This window comes from Anneissia japonica, unplaced genomic scaffold (assembly GCF_011630105.1).
Source record: "Anneissia japonica isolate Jap-2015-1 unplaced genomic scaffold, ASM1163010v1 scaffold287768_len205223_cov117, whole genome shotgun sequence".
NCBI lineage: Eukaryota > Metazoa > Echinodermata > Crinoidea > Comatulida > Comatulidae > Anneissia > Anneissia japonica.
Genome location: NW_022735704.1, coordinates 5,023 through 25,642, shown reverse-complemented (window position 1 = coordinate 25,642; position 20,620 = coordinate 5,023). Strand labels below are relative to the sequence as shown.

General features: G+C 34.5%; 1 protein-coding gene across 2 annotated transcripts; it reads right to left on the bottom strand.

The window, feature by feature from the left end:
- Positions 1 to 4,184: 4,184 nt before the first annotated feature.
- On the bottom strand, positions 4,185 to 19,149 carry LOC117116673 (opioid growth factor receptor-like protein 1). 2 transcript variants are annotated; one of them, XM_033260757.1, is made up of 8 exons: positions 18,949 to 19,148; positions 17,899 to 18,024; positions 15,805 to 15,846; positions 15,477 to 15,549; positions 14,681 to 14,759; positions 14,164 to 14,230; positions 13,358 to 13,503; positions 4,185 to 5,060 (listed from the first exon to the last, which is right to left on the bottom strand). In XM_033260757.1, exons 3-8 carry the CDS (start codon positions 15,841 to 15,843, stop codon positions 4,784 to 4,786), a joined length of 681 nt encoding a protein of 226 aa, XP_033116648.1. In that variant the 5' UTR covers positions 15,844 to 15,846; positions 17,899 to 18,024; positions 18,949 to 19,148; the 3' UTR covers positions 4,185 to 4,783. The 2 variants fall into 2 exon arrangements, with proteins under 2 accessions (XP_033116648.1, XP_033116649.1); XM_033260758.1 differs by lacking the exon at positions 17,899 to 18,024 and having other exon boundaries at positions 18,949 to 19,149.
- Between the last annotated feature and the right edge of the window lie 1,471 nt (positions 19,150 to 20,620).

The following is a 20,620-nucleotide window of genomic DNA, read 5'->3' as shown; positions in this document are numbered from 1 at the left end:
TAAAATAATCTTTTTCACAGTAAAAAATTTTTTTGATGAAAAATTTCATCTTATTTTTTGTTTAAATTCATCATCAACGTTACTATTTTTAAGAGGTTATCATGTCTAAGGTCAAGTGGACTCCTGAAATGATGAACTGATTAATAAAAAACCTTGTGTAAAGCGTTTAAAAAAAATGTTTATTTCGTGCTCTCCAGCACCTAATTAATAGGGACAGCATTTTTACATATATAAGTATTTAATACAAATTAAAAATTTGTTTGATGACTTTTCTATTGTGATTTTTCCCCGGAGGTGTTACCACTGTCTAAAATTGCTGTTTGAATAACAGTGTGATATCACCATAAAAATCGATTCGTTATGTTACGTACTGTTGATTGTGTTATTCTGTTGGATGAGTACTTTCGTAAAATAAATGTGAGACAGTCTCGATTACATACATTGCTTTAAATTTCAGGAACATAAAGAATGAAAGTTTTTTCACCCACCCCTCACATTTTTCTGCATTGAAGGGCAAATACTTTTTAAAGTGTAATAACCATTTGTATATAGATTATAGCTACATTTTTGTCGTTTTTGGGGATATGTTAAACAATTGTGCCCCCTCACTAATAGAGGTTGCACCAATCATCTGACACACTTCACATAATATTAAGGGTGTCCCCGTAACAAGGTTTGGACGTAGTGTTAAAGGATATATTTCCCCTCATTTTCCCCTTAATATTAATAACTGAATTTCGTTTTCAAGTTGTCGATTGAAGCCAGGTAAGTTAGCTGCAGTGTTAGCATCTGAGCACTTGTACCGGTATATGGATTATATAATAATAATATACTTATGAAGGGTCTAATTATAAACCAGTGCAATTTGAAGCAAAATGAATTCTTGTCGTAAAATCACTGGTTAAAGTATTTTGTGTTCCTGGTTTGTATAATTTTTGCCGCAACTGTTGTCGTGTAATTATTTATATAATAAGAAAAGTACTAGTTTAACATTTCGTACGTGATTCTATTGCTATCAATTAATTATTGAAGTATGTTGGATAAAATAAAGTCGTATTTTTTCCGCTTCAGATAGTTTATTTTTATTTACCAGGAAACTGGTTAATAATAGAAAGTTCTTAAATTTATGTTGATATAAAATGGATATGAATTAACTATCATAGGAACATGTATACTTGCTTTCTAATTTTGCTTTTAATTATATAGCAGCACTTGCTTGAAATATGGATCACCCAAGAAAGCCTGAAATGGACTTTTTTTCATGCAATGACACGTTACATGTACTAGGACATTTGTGATTTTAATTTACAAGAAAACTTTTCAATTTCAGCATTTTTTTTCTCTTTCTATTCCACATTATTAAATTAAATTTGGTATTTGAAAACTGATTTTGAGTTTGATATAAATCAGAGAATAATCATGTCATTTGAGTTACTGTAGGCCTATACGTTATGATTTATACCGCGGATTTTTCCAAAGACAAGTATCAATTGACGTATCGTTAACTTTAGTAATTGTATTATAGATTTGTAAGAAAGTATATACATACTCAAAGCATGCCCAAAGCATGGAGGTATAACACCTCCATGCTCAAAGTAATCAAATACACGCCATCGTGTATTATGTACCAATATCTCGTAATTAAAGAGATGTCGAGTAACGCTAAGTACTAATTTCAACTTTGCGTTCATTGGCCGATGAGAGTGACACTACGTCACAGATTTCCGGTCACTGCTCCCTTACCAGAGATGGCAACGTCACGATTTCAACTACGCGTTTATTGGTCAATGAGCTTTTTGACAAACACTCCCAATCACCTTGAAAACAACAGTGCTAAATGGGTTTTTAATAGGAACACCATGGTAACGCACAGATCAGAAGATCGCCGCTTATCATAATCTCTAACGTCAGTTTATCGAGGGCGGGTTGGTCTAATGAACGGTTTTTACCGCGCACCGTAAAAACTCTTGATAAATATAAAATGTTAAAATATTCCATTTAACGGATTTGATTGCTTCTTACAGATATTGTACGTATCGCTTGGTGTTCAAAGACCTAACAGACAAAAACTTAAATTACGAATTTCACCAGCTAATATATTTCATAGTTTCCCTTTTGGAATAACATTTATCTTATAAGCCCTATTTAATTTACTAAAACTCACTTCAGTAGGCCTACAGTACACTTCCATAAGAGGTTTTCTTCTTCATTTTTTTTTTTTTTTTTTGTTTCCATTTTTTTTTTTTTTTGTTTCTTTGTCTATGTTGTTATTAAAGTATTTGGTCAAGTGTCATTTCCGTTTGATAATGTTAAATGTGTTCTTTCTGGTCATTCAAAAAGAAAAAAAAATACAGCTCTGTACCATACTAGCATAATACTAGGCCTATACATACAAACCTGTTTGGCTAATGCTTAGTTTAAGTAGGCCGACGGTATATCATCATAACTACTGTTATTAGAATCTTGACAACTGATGGAACAGATTGTTTTGTTTTCTTCCGCGTCCACTGTCTACTCTTCTGATTGGTCAGTTGTTTTTATTAAAACTAGAAAGGGTTCATTATTAACATGTCATACAATATTTTATCTGAAACGTAATTGAATGACATTAATTAGCTATTTTTATGATTATAATAATCATCTGACCATGTCACAACTGGTAAAGTCAATATTTGATTATGTAAAGTAAACATATATGTCTTTATGGCCATCTCTAATTTGGCTGTAAAATCACCTTGACCTAAAATGGACATCATAGCGACCTCTGATATGACTCGATCATTCATCTATATATATTATATATATATGTATATATATATTTATTTATATTTATATATTTATATTATTTAGGACTGTTATTAGAATCTTGACAACTGATGGAACAGATTGTTTTGTTTTTTTCCGCGTTCACTGTCTACTCTTCTGATTGGTCAGTTGTTTTTATTAAAACTCGAAAAGGTTCATCATTAACATGTCATACATTATTTTACCTGAAACGTAATTGAATGACATTAATTAGCTATTTTTATGATTACAATAATCATCTGACCATGTCACAACTGGTAAAGTCAATATTTGATTATGTAAAGTAAACATATATGTCTTTATGGCCATTTCTAATTTGGCTTTAATTTGGCACCTTGACCTAAAATGGACATCATAACGACCTCTGATATGGTATTTAACATAAAATGACCTTGAATGACCTATATATTATTATTATTATATTATTATTATATGTCACAAATGGTATATTTTCTTGACCATAAAAACAGTTTTAAACATCAGAATTCTAGTTTGAAGTGATTCTAAATGCTAAGATATTAATATAGTTTTTGCAAGGAGATAATACTGTGGTACTATCTTTACTGCTCCTTCAGTTAGTCCATTGAATTGGGGATAGTGAGGACTCGTAGTCATATGGACAAAGTCCCAATCAGCTGCAAGTGCCTAAATTCAGCAGTGTTTGAGGCCTGTTGTCTGTCATCAATTCAATAGGTGTTCCCTGTCTTGCACACACAGATTTTATCTTACCTGTCTCTTATACACATCTAGATGTGTATAAGAGACAGCGCATACATTGTGGTAGTAGTCCGTTAAGTATAATAAGAATGACTGACAGACAGACCAGGACTTTACCCGCCATACTCCAACACCACAGACTTTTTAAGATTGCATTTAAAAGTGTTGAGATTAGGTAACGATTTGAAGGAAATTTTTTAAGGAATTCCATGATTTTGGACAAGTGTAAAATATGGATTTTTTTTCCAGAAGAGGATGTATATTTTTCAAATAAAACATTACTTTTAGCAAATCTAGTATTATGATCATGTATGTCAGACTGTTGTTTTGGAAATAGATTATAAATATGTGGGGGTAATGTTTCATTTCTAAAGTGATACATAAAAACATAGTTTTGTAATTTATGCAAATCAAATACATTTAGAACACTAAATTTGTAAAATAAAGGTTTGGTATGGGAAATACGACTTGTCCCTGCACAAATCCTGAGAGCTCGCTTTTGTAATTTAAAAATATTGTCAATAGGAGTTGTTTCATAGGTTTTATAAGGTGGCCATACATAGGTTTTATAAGGTGGCCATTTTTAAATCTAATATGGCTGCCATAATGACCTCCGATAAAATGGTTTCTATCAAAAATTGAATGCTATGACCATAAAGAGCATGTAATAAGTTGGTGCTTTTGCCCAAAACGTCCTTATGGCACTATAGCTGCTTGGGGTCTTATGCATACACCACTAAATATGTCGTCGTATTTGTGGCAGCCATCTTGAAATTAATTATACCCACATCAAATAAGTGTACATACATATATGCATCAGAACTATTTTAGGATTTGTAAATATATTTTAGAAAAAAAAATATGCTGAAACATGTTGAAATGATCATTTTTTTTTTCAATTTTTGGTTAAAACTATCCATTTTTGGCGGCCATTTTGAAAAATACACACTTCCCCTATGTGGATTTTTCTAGACTTTTAGTATGTTCATACAGAGACCTTAAGAAAATGCATTGTGCAAACAGAAATTCTGTTGCAATTTTTTCAACCATAAGATGTATTTTTCTTGTACTAAAATAGAATAACGAGTCAATAATTAAGGTGCACCCCAAAATAGCCTCTAATCTGCTCGCCTATTGTTACTGTCCTTTTTTCCTTCACTTTGTATTTTTTCATACTTGCATTAAAGAATGTTTTATATTTGGATCAAGGTGTTGCAGCTTTAGTGTAAATCAAAATGCTTTAATTACTCATTATAAATCTTTAAACATAAGTAGTTCGTTTTGACTTTTTGTAACTCCGTTTTTCTTGACTTCCTTTTGCGTATTTTTCTAAGGACGACAGGCATTTGTTCCGTTCCTCATCATTCTTTAACACTTGAATCCAATAGTTCTTGCAACTTTCAAAAGTATACCAAAGTAATTTAGATTCGAATATTTCTTTTAAAATAAAGTCAATAAAAGGTTTCTTTAAATCCTCAAATCCAAGTTCACCAAGACTCTTCAATATTCGAGTTATCCTCAAGTGATTATGTCTTGACCTATAAAGAATGAATCACATAGAATAAAATAATATGAGGACAATAACATAAACTAGATTTGAAACTCGTCACTAAGGACGAGTTAGGTGATCCGCTTGTCAGGTAAAAGAAATCTCGCAGTGCTTAAAAGTGAAATACGGAAAAAACACTGTAGCCAGGATTTTCGAACTGTGCAAGAAAATATCAAGTCTGCCGCCCTCTCTCTATTTAAAGAAAGGTGGGGTGAGGTTAGAAAAACATTCATTTTGACCATGATGACATCATCAACGTGAAAAATGATTGAAATATTGTGAAAGGAAATTGTCTTAGCTATAACATGCCCGAAGGTGGGAGACGATCGATCAAGAAAAAGCGAGATACGTTTAAATAAGTATAAAAATTATGACGACAAAAATAAAAATTCATTTTTTTAAATTCAAATGGCAATATGATGACGTCACAATGTCCGATCAGCATAATGATCTATAAAATCATATCTTTCAGAATAGGTAATAAAAATTGGAGGTCATCTTTCATCCTAAGGAGCTATAACTAATTAAAATTAAACACGATTTTGACATTGAAAAATGTTGACGGACGTGTATGTGCACGTTAAGACGAGCGCACGTAAAATTAAGTTACATGACATTCAACCGTCATCTGAAGTTTATGCCTACTGAATATGATTCACAAATGACTACTGGTTAGGATGATATGGGGGCATCACAGATTTGAGGAAAGAAAGATGAGGGGGTTAGAAAAAACATTTATTTGACTATGATGACATCATCAAAATGTAGAAAAAAGTCAAATTTATAAAAGAGAATTGTCTCAGGTATAACTGATTAAAAATAGGCCTGATTTTAGCATATTCTCACTGTATGTTTGCACAAATGCGTGCAAGGATTCCTATGTTTCATGCGCGTGTACGGCATTGCTATTGGCCCTAAGATGACTGAAAAGAATGTAAATTTATGAATACAATGTCAGGAACCCAAAATATGTGAAAAAAAACAAACTTCTAGCTTCCATAGGTGCGCGCGCGTATCGGAAAACGTCAAAAATTTTGAAATGCTCAAAATGGCATGAAACGTGTCCTAATTTAGTCAAAAAGTGATTTTGAGCATTTTAAAATGTTGACGCTCGTGTGTGTGATGAGTTGTTATACATAGCAGAACATTATACAACATGTGACTATTTATTGTCTTTCAGTATGGTCTTACTCGCCACCTTTATTTCTCTGCCTCTGCTGACCCAGAGGGCTCACTCTCCAGATTGCATACTACAATCAACACATCTTCCTTCCTATAAGGATGAACACTATTCCAACAAAACACTTATTTGTTTTTATAATTAAACTGATATCATAAGAACAAATCCCACAAAACACAAAATGGATTGTTCTGCAAGATGATAAAAAAAAAAACGATGATAATAACAACAAAATACATGGTCGTTAATTAAAACTAATGCCATGTCATTCATTCACTGCAAGAGTAATCTATGTAGTGTAATTATTGTTTACGATTTTGCTTCCAATCGCGTTCACTACGTCGTGGGACATTGATATCTTCTGCATGAGTATTATCTCTATCGCCATCATTATCATAATCATTATTTACATTGGTTTTTAAATGGACTTCTTTATCTACATCTTCCGATTCTGGTCTTTCACTAGGTACTGTTGAATTGTTTGTTACAATGTCGGTATTGTACCCAGGTGTTCCAACTGCCAACTCTGGTAAATCATATGAACCTACTCGCTTCACATGATACTTCTGCTGCTTCTTCTTTACCCCGCTCTTCCTTGCTATGAAAGCTTTCGTGTCGAGTTGCTGGAAGTTTAACAAGTTATCTGCCATTAGCAAGTTCGTTTTCATCCTCCGGTTGTAGAGTAGCTCTGCTGGAGATTTTCCACATTCAAGAGGGGTGCTACGGTATACAGTATTTGCAGGGCTTTCATGGTATCTTGATTGATGTGAACTGCTTTTTTGATCAATTTTTTTTACTATCTTTACTGCTCCTTCAGTTAGTCCATTGAATTGGGGATAGTGAGGACTCGTAGTCATATGGACAAAGTCCCAATCAGCTGCAAGTGCCTAAATTCAGCAGTGTTTGAGGCCTGTTGTCTGTCATCAATTCAATAGGTGTTCCCTGTCTTGCACACACAGATTTTATCTTACTTGTCACTGCTACACTAGCTGTGCAGCATGCAAACCTCTATAAATTGCGAAAAGTAATTTGCAATGACTACATGTTCCCTGCCATTAACTGTACAAATGTCTGCGCCAAGTTTTCCCCATGGATGATCTAAGGTTTGGTGGGGCTGAAGTGACTCTGCCATTTGTCGTCTCTGGTATATTATACATAAGTTACAATTGTTTACCACATTAGCTATATCTTGATTTATACGCGGCCAATACACTACTTCCCTTGCTCTCCGCTTACACTTTTCAACACTGAGATGATGTATTTTCTGCAATATTCATTTACACAGTGAAAAGTGGGATGATTATTCTATTTCCCTTAAAAAGCAAGCCATCAACTTCGGACAACTCTTCCCCCACTGTCCAATATTCTTGTAGATTATCAGGAGAATCTTTCTTTTTGTTCGGCCAGCCTGAAAATATCACGTTTGCATAACGCTTTCATAATTTCATCTGTTTCTGTTTCCTTCACAAATTCTGTCTTGCTTTGTGAGGAGACAGGTATTGACACAGTAACCATATTTACATAATTGACAACGTCCTCTTCGGTACTACTCTTTCTTTCAGCTTGTTGATCTACTGCCCTTGAGAGCGTATTTGCCTGCGACGCGCCCCACCCCCTTATATTACAATTTTTTTTTTTTTTTTTTGAGATAATTGAATGGATACACAATTCCATAGAAAGGTTGATTCCATTGAAAGGTTGAATTATATCACGCAATGCATAGCTACAAAGACAGTTTTAGCCAGATGCACCAGCAGAGAAACCTTTGTGCAATCAATCACTCTCTATCGAGGTTAGCAGGTATGTACTGTCAGACCCCATGCACAGTGACAACAGTACACTCAAATGCGTGCATATCTCCATTGACGACACCCCTTTAGTAGATTTACTCTTTTAATAAAGTACAGTTTTTGTGTAGACAACATTTGACACTTTTGACGTGCAAGTTTTGCTTCCGTATTGTTTTCAAGTACAGTACCTGGTTTAATCATATTGTGTAATTTAAAAGATACACTGTATGAAATTGTATAATCCTGTTGTCTCTAATTGACATGAAACAGTGGCGTAACAGGCGGGGGAGGGAGAAAAACTGCCCCCCCCCCCGACGGTTTTTACCGGGCTGAACTAGCTGTCGTATCGGGCTGGGTAATAAGAGAAAACAAAGAGGGGAGAGGGAGGGAAAGAGAAAGAAGAGGAAGAGAAAAGGAAAGGAAAAAGAAAAAGAAAAAGAGGAGAGAAAAATAAAGACAAGAATAAAAAGGAAGATATCATAATGACCAGACTCACAACATGCTGCAACCTCTTCTCCACTTAACTCCTTTGATCTAAGCTGCCAGATGGCGTACTACAGGCTAACCACCGGGGAACAAGGGGAAAATATATCTTTGGAAAATCTTTCCCACCCCCTTATAAACGCCCTTTTCATCCCCTGAAAGTGCCTAAAAATCTCAAATAAAACCATGATGAACATGCTTATTTTTAGTTTCAAACACACGTGTGTGGCCTATATTATAAATAAGATAAGCCCTATGTCGTATTGTTTTCTATATGGGGAGGGGGGTGGGATGGTNNATAAGATAAGCCCTATGTCGTATTGTTTTTTATATGGGGAGGGGGTGTGGGGTGTGTATGATCGGGAAAATTATTACCTTTTCCCCCCTGACCCAATACCCCTGTTACGCGCCTGACATGAAACAAAGTAGGCCTACCTAAACCTAGGGCCTAGGCCTATTTCCAGTGGCGGATTTGTGTGGGGATCCCCCTCTACTTTTTAGCAAAGAAAAAATTACACCCACAGTGTTTAAAACTTCTTTTTCTACCAAAAACACCCTAGGAGAGTGCTATTCATAAATCCACTTGGTGGATATAATTAATATACAGTAGCGGATTTTGTTGTTTGACGACTTTTTTTAACCGTTTTTGGATATTAATTTTCCTTTTTGCTGATTTTGTGATTTTTATGTTCAATGTGGCTGAGAAACTTCATCATGTTTTCTAGAAGTGAAATTTCTCTTTTGAAATGGTGTACATTTATGAGCCTTATGTTGTCAAAGATTATGTTGTGAGTAGATGAATTATTTCTTACAGTATTTAATGACACATGTCATACAGTAGTTGCATTTTGCAGGTACCCTGTATATTAAAAGTTCTTTTAAAATACATACACCTATTATTTTTTTTAATTATTTGTTACTGAAAACTACCATGCTAGATAGTCAAAATCTACTCAATACAACCTCATATTCCTCAAATGTCCCCTGGCCCCAACCTAAGGCTGCTCGCTTCGCTCGCAGATTACCCCCCCCCCCCCTTTTTTCTGGCAGGCTGCATCCGCCCATGCCCTCGGTGCTTCGTACCTTGGCTGGTCGTCCATCTTTACTTTGGCGCCCCCCCTTAATATACAGTAGCGGATTTTGTTGTTTGACGACTTTTTTTAACGGTTTTTGGATATTAATTTTCCTTTTTGCTGATTTTGTGATTTTTATGTTCAATGTTGCTGAGAAACTTAATCATGTTATCTAGAAGTGAAATTTCTCTTTTGAAATGGTTTACATTTATGAGCCTTTGTATGTTGTCAAAGATTATGTTGTGAGTAGATGAATTATTACTTACAGTATTCAATGACACATGTCATACAGTAGTTGCATTTTGCAGGTACCCTGTATATTAAAAGTTCTTTTAAAATACATACACCTATTATTTTTTTTAATTATTTGTTACTGAAAACTACCATGCTAGATAGTCAAAATCTACTCAATACAACCTCATATTCCTCAAATGTCCCCTGGCCCCAACCTAAGGCTGCTCGCTTCGCTCGCAGATTACCCCCCCCCCTCTTTTTTTCTGGCAGGCTGAATCCGCCCATACTGCATCTTGGCTGGTCGTCCATCTTTACTTTGGCGTCCCACCTTATGCTAAATCCTGTATCCGCCCCTGAAGTAGTTATTTTTTACTATGTCCAAAACCTGTTTTAAGCACTCATCATGTTAAGCTTTAGTTGATCCCCATAATGTCATCCACCATAGTGTTTACACCAGGAATTTCTGCAAACAGATTATGAAACAATTTGTGATATACTGGACTGCTGATTCCAAAAGGTAGGCGCAAGAATCTGTACCTGACAAATGGAGTGATGAAGGTACATAACTTGGAGCTATCTTCATCCATTTGTATTTTGCTCCAGGAAATTGTGCAGTAATTTCTGCTCTTGAAGGCAACTTGTAGTGTTCCCTCTTGATTGCTGTATTCAAATCCCTTGGATCCAAACACACACATAGTTTCCCATTCTTTTTATCTACTACAACCAATGATGAAACCCAATCAGTCGGCTCAGTTAGTCCCTGATTCTCCGTTCTTTGCAACTCTGCTTTAAGCTTTGGCTGTAGAGGCACCTTAGGCTGTAGATGGCACCTTTTCGACATGCATGTTGAACTGGTATCTGGTCATGGGCTGCACTTTTTCTGGCAACACCTGAAACTCAATGTCATGATATACACCTTTATATTCACACTATAATGCATTGCCAATAGGCTTCATACAGTTCCCGGAATAGGAGGCAAGTTTGGCATTCGACTTTGTCAGATCTGCACCTATTTTGTTATAAACACATTTGGGCAATATATTAAACATTTTTCCTTTACTACTTATACATCAATTGCTGTTTGTGCACTAGCTTTTCTTACAGCTCCACATTTTGCCCCATTTTTATTGCTATGTCTAGGGTGAGGTCATCCCCTCTTCTAAGCACTTTTCTTGCACTTTTGGGTCTTTAACCCTCATCATGTATTGCATCATGCAGCATGTGTTGCATGTCTGTATAGTTGCAGTATGCAACCAAAACCCTAAGGTCAGTGACAAAGTTATTGAAAGTTTCCATCCCATGTTGGAATCTGCTACTGAATTCCACTGTGCTTTTATTTTGTTGCGCTTTGGGGCGACATACTTCAAATTTCTTATAAACACCCTCAAGCAACTCGTTCTTGGCTGGCACGGCTTCTGCTATTTTCGGTAGTTTCTTTTGCTGGTTGGAAGATGTGGTAGATTTCCCTTCCTCTATCCCCTATAAATTTCATAAGGTAATTGACATTCTGAACCTCCGACTTGTCGCTAAGGGGACCATTGAACATAAACACGCAACATTGCTTAAACCGTTTAAACTCCTTTATATTTTTTATTCCAGTTCATATATGGCTTCCTGTCCCTATATTCATATATATATATTTTTTTTAAGGTCGTGCTAGTGCTGGGCACTTGAGTTAAGAACCGTATAACAGCAACGATGTGTTAGCTGCTTTGCAACACAGCCCAACACAAAATCAACTGAACCGTGTAACAGGGCGAACCATTCACCAACACACGCCACTAAATACCTGTACGTCAAGCAGTCTGAATCTTCACTGAGTAGCGAGGAGGCCTAGCGTTGATCTCTTGTAGCTTCACAAGGATGCACAATTTCCATTGATGGGTTGTACCTCAGCCGGAGGCAACCAAGTTTCTTTCGACACCATGTGATGAGTTGTTATACATACATTAGCAGAACATTATACAACATGTGATTCTATTTATTGTCTTTCTGTATGGTCTTTATTTATCTGCCTCTGCTGACCCAGAGGGCTCACTCTCCAGATTGCATACTACAATCATCGTTATGACGCGCACGCAAAATATTTTGACATTCAACCTTGACCTGAAGTTTATGCCCACTGAATATGATTTAGAAATGACAATCGGTTAGAAAGATATTGCGAGTAGATGACACCACACATGACTGAGCACATTGAAAAGCTTATTGTGGATATTCTAGGCCAATTAGCCAAATGTTCATTGAAGCGTGCATGTACGTAGCTCTTGGCAATTTTGAAATATCGTGCGCACAAATAATGGGGAGAAAGAAAGAATAAAAAGGATGATCTCTGACAATAACAAGAGGTGATCCGCTCGTGAAGCGGATCACCAAATATAGTTACTGTATTAAAAGGAACAAAAAAAACAAAACAACAAAACAAAAACGAATAATCAGTTGTGGTTCCAAGAGGTGGCAAAAGAGTGTGAAATCATTAGACTTTCCTGCACCATAGCCCAGTGGCGTATCTAGCTGGGTGTGCGGGGGAGGGGGCATGTGACTTTCGCCTCCGAAAACCACAGTCAAGTAGTTAAAAATCACTTAAAATCACCTTATTTTGTGAGTTAGCACCCCTCAAATGATCATCAATCCCCCCCATTTTACCTTCGCGCCCCCCCCATCAGCACCCCCATTTAAAGACTTCTAGATATGCCACTGCCATAGCCACAATAGACGCAAAATACCCCACCCTCCCACCAGTCCCGTCACCTCAGAATATAGATTTTTCATTGCCACAGATAGTTCAGATGGAGCAGTGTGATCTATTGTACAATCTTAACAAGGTAATGGCAATTGAAATAAAAATGTAAAACAATAATATTTTGGAGGAAACCCTGGTCACTATACTTTGTTTGGTTTTAGAGATAGGTTATAATAGATTATTAGGTTTATTAATAGATTATTAGGTTTAGGTATAAAGTAGGCATTGGAGAACAACTCACCCATGTTCCATGTGGGTCAATAACTCACAAGAACTCTACAACAAGTATTAATTTTTGGGTGTTTTTTTTATGATTATTCAAAACAAACTACATATACAGCAGTATGGACACTCAGTTCTACAGAGTAGCATTGCATGCAGTAATTTAAATAATACTGTCATCATTATCTTTGATCATCAATTCATCAGCAAACATAAAATGTGTAGAAAGCACATTACCAGGAAGTGAACTACAGTATGGAGAAAGGGTACTTTAACATTCAACACAATATATATGTGAAGGCGGCTTGGATTCATAAGAACTCTAACATAAGATTAAACATAATGGACATTATTTTAAAAGAAGAATTAAAAAACTGTAAAGTGAAAACTTGGATTTCTAGTTGTTGCTTGGCTTTGCCTTTTATAAGCAGATATAAAAAATACATCTATTAAATGAAAACCAAGTATTTACAACATATAAAATAATCTTTTCCAGTGTATTATTATTCCAATCCAATGTACAGCATTACAATTTTGAAAGAGTGACAACAGACTACATACCTGTTCAGATGAGAAGCTCGTTCTGACCAATTATCTGCATACTTTAACAACTTCCCTTCATTATCTGACTTTATTCCATAAAATCCCAGCATTATTCTATAAGATTTGAGAACTCTATCTTTGGCGTTCTTATTTTCCTTTATTTTCTAATAAATAAAAAAATGCACATTTTTTGGCAAGGCTAAAAATGATACAAGGATACAATATGTAGACGCTCTCATAAAACTAAAATATTATATATTATTAATATTTATTGGTCAGCCAAAATTAATGGTCGGCCAAAAGAATCGGAAAAAAATTCTTAAAAATGAAATCAAAATTTTGAATAGCTGGTTTAAATGGATACATAAACTATTATCTGATAACCAGAAACTGATAAAATAAAATAACATTCACTGATTTGATCTAGATATTGTACTATGAAAATATCAGGCAAGAGAAGATGTATGCAAAAGAATAAAGGTAAGGTATTATTCAATGTCTGTTAAGTGACGGGAAAATTTCTCATTTAAATTTATAAATTTTATAATTCAATACATCACATAAATATACAAATTAAAGAGTTCAAATATAGAATTCCATGCATTATAATTTCCTAACATTAATACAACCTAATTAGGATGTATTTATTTAATGTAAATATAGCATGATTTACTGATTTATTAAGATGTAGTTATTCAAGCAAATTTACTGCAGTATATGATACTAAAAAATAAATGCAACCTAATAAATCAGTATGTTGTATTTATATATGGTTGTGGATAACATGTTGAAAGGTAACCATTGTGGAACACACACTCCCTCACCTTTGCTTCATGTAGTTGTAGTTCTTGCGCTCTCCAATTTATACCCGACTCCCTGATGGGAAACAGCCTTTTTTTTTCAGAGTACATAAAACAAATCATACAGTAAATAACATTTTTTGTGACTTTTTATCCAAAATGAAAAAAAAAAAATATGAATGAACTTTAAAAACAAGTTGTTTCAATGGTTATCATTTGTTTTGATTTTGTTATGCTCCACTGTTTGTAGGAGGATTCCATTCATGATTTACACACGTACACACGAAGGGATATGAAATACAATACATATTGTTAACTTACAAAAAAGTGTGATTTGTAATTATCTATAAGCATGAGTGTTGGCTGGCCACAACACTCATAGCCACAAAGATTTCTAAACAACCTCAGCCGGCCCAACCTGGGCCTCGGCAGTAGGCTGAAGCATATAGGCCCTATATAATATCTAGAGCCTTCATTGTCACACGCTGCAGGCATGTATAAATATGAGGTGCTATGTTAGAATGTGTAGGAAGAGACTTACCATTGGATGTAATCATGCCTTCTTTCTAAGGTATCATAGTCAACAGCCCAATCACGATGCAATTCATCTATGAGTATTCCTAGAATGTCAATGCCAACAAATGCTATCAGTTTACATGAGATACTATGTAATATAGTAAAACGAGAAAAAAAACAAAAAAAAAAAAAAACAGTTCAATTTCAATAATGAAGCTATATCAGTGTCTACTCGCTTGTGAATTTAGATATTTAATAACTTTCTCATTCCAACCACAACGTAAAAAATGGAACATCAAACTGTCAATAAAATCATAAAATACAAGAAAATTTAATTTTATCAATTTTGCCAGTTAAAACACTTTAACTACCAACAAACAAATACTGTAGTGATAACTATTAATTCGTAGCATTGTAAGGTTATAAAACTCCTAAAGTTTGCTAACTGGACGCTCAATTCTATTACACAAAAAGGAAATGTAAACTAAAAACAACTAAACTGTACAAACCAAAAAACAGTAAAGAAATGATTTTATTATCAACTAAAGCGTATTTGAGGGTCAGTGGCGGTGGGGAAAGCGTTGCACCAACACTTAACAGTGCAGCCAAAATATCATCTAGGTGAGGCGAGGTTCACTCCAGATCAATACAATGACGACGACTGGGATTTCAAGAGAGATGAGATGGTCAATTGGGCGACGAAAAAGGGTAGGCCTACCACCACTAGCCCTAATTTGGGACCATAGGTTCTTATTATTGCCACCTGAAAAAAAATTCCTGATCCACCACTGAGGGTGTAATAATGAGCAAGTTTTGCTTACCATTCGGTTCATATGGTATGCTGTTCGAATAAAAGAGCCAATTTTTTTCTTTAGATAAATCATCACGTTTACCCTTGAAATAAACAAAAGGTTTCTATTTTGCATAAATTTAGATACTTGCTAATAAATGAATCATGATTTAGAACTAAATAAAGAACATCTGATATCATTATGCACATAAAGATACTTATCTTCAGCATCATTGGTTTGCATTCATCAAGCTAGGCAGAAAAACCAAACTGAGTTGGACAGTTGACATTAAATTTACCTGATAGGATTAAAACATAAAGATCACTAAAGTACTGTATAGGGAAGTTGTTGTACTTACCGGATATCCTTTCCGGTATATATCTGTGTCCTCTAACATTCTCTGTAACAATAATATAATTAATATTGAATAATTTATGTGGTAAGAAATTAACTGATGTGATTACAACAGACATTACCTGGTTCACACTACTATGTTTCAAACACAAACCAAAGAGGCTATACATGCCAATGTGAGCTGAATTATTGTTTCTTTTAGTTATTTGAGGCTGTGATATCACATGTACAGTTGCAGAATGATGAGTCACAAGGCCTGAGGGAAAGAAAGTGTTTGGGATCCCATGCATTTAATTTTTAGTAGTCAATTACAAGGGGGCTCCTTCAAAGTGGAATATCAAACAATACCATAGCGTGTTATATTACTGTAATTTAACTTGAATTCTCTGTGTCTCTAGGTATCACTTTACTTTATTATTGTGGAGTATTTAAATGTTTCTAATGGCCGGAGCTGAATTGTGGACTATAATGTCAAGGCTTTGTTAGTAGAGTGAGCACTGTTTATTTGTAGGAGGACCCTCTGGAGCCGTTCGGACCTGAGGCCAGGGGCTTCGCCCTTTGGCACCCCTTCCCCCTCCAAGAACTCATAGGTTTAACACTACTGCATATGTTTATATATTATGTTATTTGCTGTACACAATGGCATATCTAAAAAAATGACATGGGGAAATGGGGAGGGGTTTTTTAGTATGTCACTATTTTTATTGTAAACCTTGGAATACAAATCTCATTTACTTTGTTTATGACAATAAATTTTGAACTTTAACTTTTAAAAGTGGAGGAGCTCAATGGTTAAATGAAGAGGGCACTAGCTGGTCAAATGAGGTGATGGGCATTACATTTTGCACAGCAAATTACCATTAAAGGGGCACCTGAGTAAGGACTTTATAAAAGTCCTTGGCCTCGGGTGGACGTGGGAGCTGTTTTTGGGTGCTCCACTACACCCTCCTATAGGTATGCCACAATCTGTGTACACATTCAACTTCAAGGGCCTGGTGTAAATGTAGTTGCATTGCTTGTATTTGAATCAACATTTAAGTGTGAAATGAGTTTAAATGTTATTTCAGAAGCCAGACTCCTAATATTTTTTTTATTTTTTTATTTTTTTCATTGAAAGCCCTGTCCAAACTATCAAATTTTACTTGACAAGAAACTGTCAAGTCAACATAACTGTCATGATGTGATGTCATCATGACCACATTTAGGCATGTCACATGTTTTTGTCAAATAAAATTTCAGTTTTTAAGAAAAATCTAATTTTTGTATAATGTTATAAAGATTTATAAATATAATACGGAATTGCTAGTTTAACTGAATTTAGACTTTCCTAAGAATGAAAAAAATGTAAAATAAGACTGAAATTTGATTTTTTGTGTTCCACACAAAAAATAAATGCGGATGAATTTTTCATGTTGATTTTGCGATAGGTCGTGAGAAGAAATATCGTAGGCGCCGAAAACATTAGCCTATTCAACGCTGCTAGTCTAGGCCTAGCCCTTACCTCGATTTAGGTTCTGTTATCACACATAAAAACGGCCGACATGATATTTTCCGTTACTAGTATTGACACTTGTGAATATAATATTTCACAGGAGTTATTTCAAATTTGTTAAAAAACTGATTCTGACTGAGATTTTGACACTTAAACAAACATATCTCAGTCTAACCAAACGACCGCATTGTGCGAGATGCGAAGTACAAAAACTAATCTCATTAGAGAGGGCGCACTTTATTGACTGTATAAAGTATACATAAAAGCCAGAGTATTCCAGTGGATGCGATCTACAACCTCTGAATTTGCCTAGTAACGATGAATTCGTCGAGAAAATGGTAATATTTTATGAGAAATAGTCTGTATTTCTCATTTTTTTATTCTTTTGCGTAAAACTAAAATTCATGCCAATATTTTTCCATGATTTATAATAATTAGAGTAATGCAAATGCATATTTTCTAAAAAAAGTCAGTTTTTAGTGAAATTTTGCCGGGAATGGAGCTTTGTACAGTACAAATATTGAGTTTTATGTTTTTTTAGCTCAACAAAGTGTACAGAAATAATAAAAATTGAGAAAGCATAGCTATATTGATAGTCATTCTTACAGAATAAGGCGAGTAGGAAGTTCTGTGTGAAACTTCGTGAGGTACACAATGCGTTACTGGACGAGTTGCACTGTGTTGAGTTTTGTCATGTTTTACACCATGTGTTTTACCATGCTGTTGTGCTTCCTGAATAAAAAAAAAAAAGAAACTAGCAAAACTATTTTTTTTATGACTTATACACAATAAAATTATGCGCTTTTTTTAACTGTACTCCTTACTTTCAATTTGATATTTTTGTTGCTACAAAAATTTTACAATAATAATAGTAACAATCGAAATAAAAAAGGCACATTGTCATGCCTCTATATTCATCAAGATACTCGACATTTTATTTAAAAAAACCAAAAAAAAAGGAACAATCATTTGCTGCAAAATTGTAATTTAATTTTTAAAAAATGATTCCTTGAATATGAAAACTCAATGCACATTATTAGAATTTAAAAAAATGTTATATATAATTTTAATAATAAAATTATTGTAAAATACTGATAAATTTAATATATTGTTAAATATATAGTAAAATACATATAAATATTCAAAACAATAACCAGCAATATATTTTACAAAATCTGGTATTTTACACATTTGCCTTTTTATATTTAATTTGACAATACATTACCACAGCATTTTTTCATGGCAAATCAGCATTTTGCAGTTTTATCTTTTAATTCACATTTTAAAAATGCAGACAGTTTAATTTCAAGTCACTATAGCATATGTGAGTGGCATGGCTTGCATTTGATTCAACACTACCTAAACTGAAGTGTAAAATGAGTTAAATAATTCAGGAAGCTAAAATTGTAAATATTATTTTTTTTTCACTATTAAAAAACATATCCACTCCTTTATGCTCTGTGCACATTATCAAATAGTGACAAATAAATGTGATACACCAATATTTGTCACATAAAATATGATAGTGTTGACGTAGCATAAGCCTATAAAACATTACATTACATTCACATTTATCCTGATATATAAATTGGCAACAATTTTTTTTTTCATTTTAGACAATATATGAAATTGGTTGTAATTAATAGCCATTCTTACAGAGAAAAAATGTTTGTGTGAAACTTCCTGAGCTGCAGGACGAGTTGCACTGTGTTGAGTTGCATCATATTTTACACCATGTGTTTTACCATGCTGCTGTGCTTCCTGAATAAAAGAAAGGAAATATATAACTCATTTGCAGCAAAAGCTGAATTGAGAGAAAATTCGTTGATTGACTTAAAAAATACTGTACAATTTAATTTAATTAATTAATGAAATATTTACATTAAGAATTGAATCATACAGTATTACTAAAGGAAAACACATTAACATTATTAAAAATAATATTAAATATTTTTTTTGTAATGACTTGTTTTATCGCAGGCCCATATGCAGGTTGTGCGACGGGTACACCCCCCCCCCCCATTGCCAAAGCACTCTCACACGTCTCAGAAATCTATCCACCAAAACTCGTTGACCAATCAGAGCAGACCAACTAAGACTGCCTCTAATTTGTCGTACAAGCAAGGACCCTTTACTGTATTTATAAGCTATTTGAGGAATTTCAGTATTTTTCCCTGCCGCTTGTGTGTCAATGACTCGCTGTGTACAAAATCATCTTCTTTTTATAGGTTTCACTAAAATTATCTTTATATTCTCGTTTAAGTCTGCGAGTGCCATTTCCGGCCCACTAGAGGTGACATACAATCATAACTTTTTCTTACCTCCACCCAATTATGGTGGGGCTCAGATGTTATAGACCCCAGTGGCAGATTCAAGGGCGGCTGGGCTGAGCCAGCCTCGCCTCGCCCCCCCCCCCTAAATTTTTGAAAGTTATAAAGAAAATGGAGAAAAAAAAAAACATTTATAACCAAATTTAAGTCTGGGAGTGCCATTTCCAGCCATTTAGAAGTGCCATAATCATAAATCATTAACTTAGTAGCCTTAAATAGCCTTTTAAAAATGGACTTTAAAAAATAATTTGAGAAATATATAGCCAAATTTTAATCATTTACGATGAAATACATATCCGGGAACAAAAATGTAAAGCGGATTAGCTATTACCATCACTGTAATGTGTAAATTGGCAAATAACCTCCACATTCCCTTACCTCCCAGTACAAATTTATCTTTTTGTGACGTCACAAAAAGATTTTCAGTGACTTTCGGGGGGAATTTTTGGGGTAAGGCATTGTCCAATACATTTAATATTGGGTGTCCGAGGCTTTCCAATGACTTTCTAAACAATGATGACAAGATTTTGGATTTCTAGAAACCGTTTCATATCCATTTTAATACTATTTTAATATTGCCTTCAAAATCTCAACATATCTACAAAAAATGGTCTGAGTGTCACCATGGCTAACAATATACAATTATTATTAGTGATTTTCTTAATTTACTTCATACGTTGTAAGGAATTGTTATACTGTCGTATAACCTGCATTCCTGGAAAAAAAGGTCACTCGGACCAAGCCTTCGGACCAATGGACCTTCGGAGCAAAGACCTTTCGGACCAAAGTTACGCACCCATTTACTGGCATTAGGATGTATCATACCAACCAGGGCTATATCACCAGCCTGTTTCGCAAGTTTGGTTGAGCCCTTACAAAAATGTCCTATAGGATCCTATAAGAGAAAATCTTATAGGAATCTTATAGATTTTTCGTCACATCTATAGGATCCTATAGGATTATTTCAATAGATATCCTTTAGGAATCCTATAGGAATC

Bases quoted from the DNA above. Each gene is read 5' to 3' on its own strand.
- LOC117116673 (XM_033260758.1), bottom strand. From the start codon at position 15,843: ATGTTAGAGGACACAGATATATACCGGAAAGGATATCCG. The intron at 15,550-15,804 runs GTAAGTACAACA...GTTTATTTCAAG, and splicing joins TATACCGGAAAGGATATCCG to GGTAAACGTGATGATTTATC. The intron at 14,231-14,680 runs GTAAGTCTCTTC...TGAAAAAAAAAG, and splicing joins AGGCATGATTACATCCAATG to GCTGTTTCCCATCAGGGAGT.